Source organism: Corvus kubaryi, unplaced genomic scaffold (genome assembly GCF_017639235.1).
Source record: "Corvus kubaryi isolate FWS band 111438036 unplaced genomic scaffold, C.kubaryi_AGA036_p1.0 37396, whole genome shotgun sequence".
NCBI classification, from domain to species: Eukaryota; Metazoa; Chordata; class Aves; order Passeriformes; family Corvidae; genus Corvus; species Corvus kubaryi.
The window spans coordinates 652126-659625 of record NW_024581135.1 but is presented as its reverse complement, the minus strand read 5'-3'; the positions used below and the strand labels follow the sequence as shown (position 1 = coordinate 659625).

General features: G+C 50.8%; 1 protein-coding gene across 1 annotated transcript in view; it reads left to right on the top strand.

Annotated features, from left to right (window-relative positions):
* Positions 1-1646, top strand: part of GPD2 (glycerol-3-phosphate dehydrogenase 2) — a 59167-nt gene extending 57521 nt beyond the window's left edge. Inside the window, exon 17 of the mRNA XM_042040854.1 lies at positions 1544-1646. Coding sequence (XP_041896788.1) covers positions 1544-1600 — 57 coding nt within the window. The 3' untranslated portion in view covers positions 1601-1646. The remainder of the gene's footprint in view (positions 1-1543) is intronic.
* Positions 1647-7500: the final 5854 nt, after the last annotated feature.

Genomic DNA, 7500 nt, shown 5'->3' with positions numbered 1-7500 from the left:
GGGAAGTTGTTGTGAATAACCCGGGGAAGTCCTTCCTTCACCAGACAAACCCACACTGCCGTGCAGCCCGTGCCAGCAGCCGCCGCGGTGGCGGCCTCAGCGCTGCCAGCCTCGGTGCGCAGGGCTGGCTTGAGACGAGGAGAGCCAGCGCATCCCTTGCTCTCCCCGTGCCTGGGGGGTTTTACTGCCGGGGCTCACTCTTGCCGCTGAGCGAGCAGAGTGCTGGGCAGCGCTGCTCATCCAAAACCAGACAGAAACCTCATTAATGTCGGGTTTGTGCCCAGGTGTCTCGTCCTGCTGCCGTTCCTCTCGCCTGTCACCAGAAATGAGGGGGGAACACCCTTTCCTCTGGTCAGGCTTCCTCAGGTGCTCATCCACTGCACAGCTGCCCCCAGCCTTGCCCACGCTCCCCTGTGGGTCTGGGCGAAGCCAGGAGAGCAGGTGCTGTTTAAAATCAAGGTGGAGACCCGTGCACGTCGCTCACCTCAGAGCCGGGACAAGGAAATGGGTCTTGTGCAGGTTTCCTGCTTCAGGCAGGACAATCAGTTCTGTGCAAATCTTCAGAATCATCTTTAAAAGTATTTCATAGAATCCCAGAATAGTTTGGGTTGGAAGGAACCTTAAAACCCCTCTCGCTCCACCTCGTTCCACAAGGAACTGATGCCATCATTTCCCAGAGCTGAGCGAGCTTTTGCCAGAAGGGCAGCTCAGGGACTGGAGGTTTGGTTTGGTTTTCTTTTCTTTTAATAGAAGAAAAAGGAACTGATTTAGTGATTTTCCTTAGATTTTCTCTGATTTATACCCAAATGTAACAAAGCAATTTAAAAACTAAAAATAAAACACCTAAAAAATCAAACCACTTACTGGCCCTCCATTAAGCCCAAAGGTGGAGAGCTCTTGGCAGGGGATGGGCACAACATTGACACCAACCCTGTACCAAACTTCATCCCAGCAGCCCAAAGGAATTGCTGAAACATTTGTTTTGCTTAGATAACTTTTTAAACTGGCTCCCCTGCTCTGTGTCTCAGCTCAGGAAGTTTAAAAATATTTCACATAGGAAAGAGGCGACCAAGGGAAACAGGCCTGGGACTGCAGTTTGTAATCAACCCTCGTGGTGAATGGACTTGGACGGAGAGTTCTGGGATGTTCAAAATGAATTTAGGAAAAAATCCTTCTTGTTTCCTTTAATTCACTGCTCCAGGTGAGTGCTGGGCCCGTGGTCAGGGCCTCGGGCGAGGAGGCAGATGGACACTGACCTGCTGGTGCTGTTTGTCCCTCGGAATGTTTGGTTTCAATCCCTCAGAGCGAGCAGACAGACAGAACTCCAGCGAGTCCATATCCGAACGACTTCACAATGGGAAGTCATCCGTTTGTTTTCCAGATCCTAATGCAATGGTTGCCATAAGAACACAAATTATGTGTACATTTTAATGCATCTATGCTTCATAATTATGCATGGTTGTGTGCTGTTATAATTGACATAAAATATAAAACAGGTCAAAGAGCAGCTATTAAAACTATTTTTCATTTTGCTTCCTGACAGCTCCCGACATCAATGCCGACTGCATTTAATAGGACCATACAGGGAATGCAAAGATAGTTATATAATTTCAACCGTATTAAAGCCTCCACAACTTGCAACCTAATTATTTCCTGCAGTGTCTTGTTGTGAGCTGCATTACTTTATTTGGAATGTGTTCGGTTTAAGATTAAACAATTGGGCTACATTAAATTAGCATGAAGGGGGAAAATCATAAAACTTTTGGATGTATTTCATAGGGGTCACTCTGTTAGGTTAAGAATTATCCCAGGAGCAATGATTTTCTGCCACTCAAGATAAAAAACAACGTTAGAATTGCACTAATTCCATGCAGTTATTTTAATCACTGAAGTAAATTCTACCAAAGGGCTAAATTGTAGTTGTACCCTCTCTCTGATCACAGAATGTCAGAGAGAAGAAAAGGAAATTGAATAATAATTGATGAATTTACAAGATCATAGAAAACCTCAGACTGGTTTGGGTTGAAAGGGACCTTAAGTCTCATCCTGTTCACTCCCCTGCCATGGGCAGGGACACCTTCCTCTATCCCAGCTTGTTCCAAGCCCCATCCAGCCTGGCATTGATATCCCTTCTCTTGGTCATGGCTGCATGAAGACCAAGGAACAGGGCCCAGTCCACCTGGTTTCACTCATTATTGGTCATCCTTTCATCCTGGAGTGGCTGAGGGCTCCCATTCCCCTGCAGGTGGCTGGGTTTCTCTTGGAATCTGTGTTGGTCTGTATTTTTTAATAAATCCTTTTAAAATTAGGTTTGATGGGGACATCTGATGTGGGCTGAAAAATGCTCCTGGTGATGTTCACATGAGCACTGCTGCCTCCTGCCCTGGAGCCTCTGCCCATCCTGTCTGTGCCAGTCAGGACCAGAGACCCCAGAGAAGGGGGTGGATCACAGGATCAGGGAATATCCGGAGCTGGAACAGACCCACAAGGATCACCCAGTTCAGCTCCTGTCCCTGCACAGGCACCCCAACACCCCCACCACGAGATCCTTCCCGGGGGCCTGGAGGTGACGAACATGAGCAATCTGAGTGGAAGTTCTGCTCTGTGGGGGCAGAATCCAGCACACATCAGCACCGTGCTGCCTGAGGTTCCTGGCTTTGTGCTGCACTGCTGGGGCTCAGCTTGGCTGCAATCACTCGGGGGAGTGGTGGGAGTGATGCCATGAAGATTTTTGGCTTTTCTTTTATACCCCTGTTACACGGTTTTACACCTTCTGTATTCTCAGTGCTTTTTGCCTACATTCTTGGCCTTGTTTGTCAAGCTGAGAGACTCAACATTTTAGAAGCTTTGTAGCCAGGGATCAGTGTGCCCCAGAGCCCAAGGTCCTCTCCAGAACACGTTCTGTAAACTGAAATAGAACCATCCAGGGGAAGGCTCCTTGGGGAGGGGGACTCACTCGAGCCTCTCGTTGGGGAATCTTTGATAGATCTGCTAATTAGTAACACCTATAATGTTATGCCCAATCTTTTGGGGTGTGCATTGAGGTGCATTCAACCTGGATGTGGCGCATCTAAGGATCCTTAAATAAATCCCAAGATAAAATCCCTTTTTCCCTTCTAACCATGTCTGACTCTTGATTTTAAGACCAAGAAAAGGCATCAGTAGCACCTAACAAATATTGGCACCCCTGTGCCTCCCGTACCCAGGCCAGTTAGAGATGGGATCTTTCAGGACACTAGCAATGGCCTTGAGAGGCCCTTTCTGTTCTAGGTGGCTGCCTCGAGTCCAGCTCGGGGGTAGTGCCTGAAAGTTATTGCCCAATTTGTGGCGAATGAGGAATAAGCGCAATCCAATTTCCCGAGGCAGAGCAGCCCCATCCCGGAGAGAACCATCATAAATGGCCCTTGTTAGTGGCTGGACAGGGAGGGCGAGGGCAAGGGGGTGCAGCCCAGGCTCAGCTGATGGAGTGTGTTGGCTGTGGAGCATGGAGAGGGCTGTGGCTGTCCTTCCATCTCTCTGCAACAGACCAAAGGTCTTCTCTTCCCGGGAGAGATCTGTTGTGTTCCTCTGTTACTGCCTCTATTTAAATTTGGGTTCTTGCTTCTGATGACTTGCCTTTCTCTGGCTATTCCCACAAGACATTCCCCATTTTTCACTTTTCCTGAAAAATCATGATGAGTCCCAGGGTCACTGGTTTCCCAGATCCAGAGCAGGTTGCCTCTCTCTTGCCAATGCTGAGGCTCTTCCCACGGTCTGTGAAATCCACAAAATTGTTTAGGTTGGAAAAGCCCTCCCAGCCCATGGAGTCCCAGCTGTGCCCGATGCCCACCTTGTCCCCAGCCCAGAGCCCTGAGTGCCACATCCAGGAATTCCTTGGACACCTCCAGAGATGGGCACTCCAAACCTCCCTGGGCACTTCCAAGGCCTGAGCACCCTTTCCATGGGGAAATTCCTGCTGCTGTCCACCCTGCCCCTCCCCTGGCCCAGCCTGAGGCCGTTCCCTCTCCTCCTGTCCGTGTTCCCTGCCAGCAGAGCCCGACCCCCCCGGCTGCCCCCTCCTTTCCAGAGCCTTTTGCTGCAGTGCCCCGTTGGAATCAGGAGTCTGAGCCCAGCTGAGCCGCCCCGAAGGCTGGTGATAAGCTGGGCTTTGGCTTTTCCATCCTCAAGCACAGCTTCACACTCCCAATCCTCTGAAGTGAAGATGGAGAAGCACATAAAAGCTTCGGATTCCATTACTGTAAAATGTTTCAGAAAAGTGTTGAGCTAGGTAATTACCTTAATCCAACCGCAATAGTTGGTCACAGTACACATTAGATGAGCATCCAGAGTCAGATTTGAACATGCAGTCAACCCGAACAGAATTAGCTCGGCAATAGTGGCCCGGATTTCTTAATTAGTTCTCGGTGACAAGAACATTTAGTGTTTGCAAAAGTCAAGTGCAAATTCTACAAGTGACACAGTTTGGGGAGACTTTGGAGGGTGCTGTGAGCCCGGTGCTGACCCCACTGGCCTGGGCAGCAGCAGGGGCTGCTCTCACTGCGCCCTCTCAGGGTCCCCTTAAACTTCTACAGCCCCACAATAAAAAGTAATGGTATGATTAACTTCATAGTAATAACCCATTGCATTCAAAATACACATTTAACTCTAATTCTCATTGAAACTACACAGAAGCTGAAAATATAATGGCCTTTCCCAGGCAGCTGACGGCACAGTTTAGTGCACTGTAATTGGCTCCCTTGGCTTATCTCGGGTTAATAAAGTAGATGGGATTCATGAAAAAGCACTGTGGTCACTTAGCAATTGTTTAATTTCTGTAACGCTATTTTTTGGGTTAGAAAATTATTGCTTTCCAGTAGTGTTAAACATTTATGCGATGCAATTGAGACACATGGCGCAGGGCACGCTCCTGTTAAGCTCACAAATTAATAAGTTACTGAAAAAATGGAAATATGAAATATCATTTCAAATGTAAAAGCTTCAGCCCACAGAACATCGCTGGGGTTTTGTGTTCTACAGAGGATGTACAAATACTTTGGCCCAGCAGAGGTGATCATGCCCTTGCTGTCATTCAGGTTGGCCCCTCTGTGCTGGCTGGGGCAGACAGGTAAAAACTTCAGCTCTCTTGAGAAACTGCCCTGGCTCCTTTGACACCTGGAAGAGAGAGCGGCAACACCAGGAATTGTCTCCTCACAGGGCTGGAATGTGCCCTGCTGGAAGCTGTCGTGTCCCACGAGAAAACACTGCCCTGATACAAGCAATGATTTCAAGAGTGCACCTTCTTCAGAAAAAGAAAAAAAACCCCAAAACTTCTAGAATTGGCTATTTTGAGCAAGACAGTAAATGTTACAGGCGGCAGAAAAGGGAAAACTTCTAAGATGTGTGTAGGAGAATTAAATTTAATTTGCATCACCTCCACTATTTCTTAGGGTTTTCCAGCTTTTAGAGAATTAAGGTGAAATCCAGCCCATGGCATGATGGGCTGTTAGGTGAGGAGTGGTGGGGAGGCAATGGGATTGGGTTGGGGGTTGGTTGGGACTGGATGGAGTTGGGTTAAATTGGGCCAGGCTGGCTCACAGTTGGCTTGGGTGGTTTTTGGGCTGGGTTGTGTGGGTCGCTGGACAGGGATGAGGAGAAGTCACGGGTTGAGAGGGGCTGCCCTGACCCTGCGGCAACCCCAGCGTGACCGTCCCACCCTCGGTCGGAGCTGCTGCTCCGTGGCCAGGCCCCACCAGCCCCAGCCCATCCCCAGCCTCCCTCCAGCTGTGGGAGAAAACAGAAGTGTTTGTAGGGTTTCTGCTTCCACCCACAGAGAGAGGCAGAGCTCTGCGTGCTGCAGACGTTCCTCTTTCCATGACCCATCTGGTATTTCCAGAGCACTGTGACAAACTGTGGGGAACACCCGGCGTGGGCAAGCCAGGAGGGCTCCGGGCAAGCCAAGGAGGTGCTTTATTCTGTTTGTTAAGCGTGGTCAGGATTTTCTGCCAGCAGGATTGGGGCACCGGAGCAGGGCCTGGCGCAGGACCTTGGTACTGCCCACAGGCGCCCACCCTGCCTGTGCCACGGGGGTGGGTGGGTGGGTGGGTGCTGAGAGCTCAGGGTCCCCCACCCTGCACCCCAGCACGCCCTTGCTCTGTGTTCCGAGTGGGAACCCCCACCCTGGCCTTGTGGGGGTCTCCCCATTGCAATTCGTGTTTCCCCACTCAGCCCCCCGGCCTGGCCCTGCAGGGAAATGCCACAGCTCCACACACGCTCCCGCAACGCCGAGCACAGCTCGGGGCTCTCACACAGCCATGGCCCCGAACTATGACATCTTTTGTCAAAGACATCTTCCAAAAAAAGGCTGCAATTTGTGACGGAGAAATTAGATTGTCTTTTAAAGTAATGTAAGAGTGGTGCAATCTTTGCTGCTGTGACCCCTCTCATTTCCTGTGGGGTTTAAGTAGAGGCCTCCAATTTAAAACCTGTTATACTCTGGCGACAGCCTCCACCCTCCCAGCGACGCGGCCGCGGCACCACTGCCCTGTTATTTAACACTTCTTGGGTTGGCTCTGCATCACCTGCCAGCTCGGAGGAGGTGCTGCAGCTCTGCTGCCTCAGCTGCACCTTGCCTTGTGTGTCTCTCCTGCCAACCTCTTGCCCCACCAAATAATCAACATTTATTGTTTTTAGCAGAAACATGGGTGTATCCCGCGTTTCAGAAGAAAAATGGCACCTGAACTTCATTACAAAGGGAAGTGCCTTAGGAATGCACAATTCCTTGGTGCTTGACAGGAGAAAGACACCAGTAAGGACTTACGGCTGATTTTGGACACAGACCCTGGTGCTGGGCTGGGGGCTGAGGAGGGGGCTGCAGGCTGGAGATGAGATGAGGATTTACACATTTTACATGGGACACGGAGCCTGGCAGCACCGGCCACAGACGTTTTTTCCCTGGCAGTGCAGTTCCAGGTGTTTCTCCAGAGCAGCATCTTCCATGTCTTGGGCAGGAGATTAGGAGGGTGCCAAAAAGTGACCAAAAATCTCATCAGCCTTCTAATTGGGCCATGTAAAGAGGTGATCATGCCTCAGGGGGGTGCCTGGGAATGGGCAGCCTCTGGGGGCAGGAGCTGATCACCTTTATCATGAGTTTTCCCAGCCCTTGGTGCCCTGGCAGCTGTAACACATCTCTGCCTGGCTTGGCTCCTATGGCCCCTGTCCTGGGGTTTCGTGTAACCAGGCTGTGACTGTCACATGTGCCTCAGTGACAGGGTGTCACCTCCAGCCAGGGTGTTGGCTGGAGTCACATGAAGTTCACTTCTGCCTTTTCCAGCCCCACCACTCTCACTTCCCCCCCGCTGACACTGGGCCTGGGGACAAGGGAAAAACCCTGTGGCACTGCCACCACCCCACGGCACTGCCACCTCCCCACAGCACTGCCACCTCCCCACAGCACTGCCACCACTCCACGGCACTGCCACCTCCCCACAGCACTGCCACCACTCCACAGCACTGCCACCACCC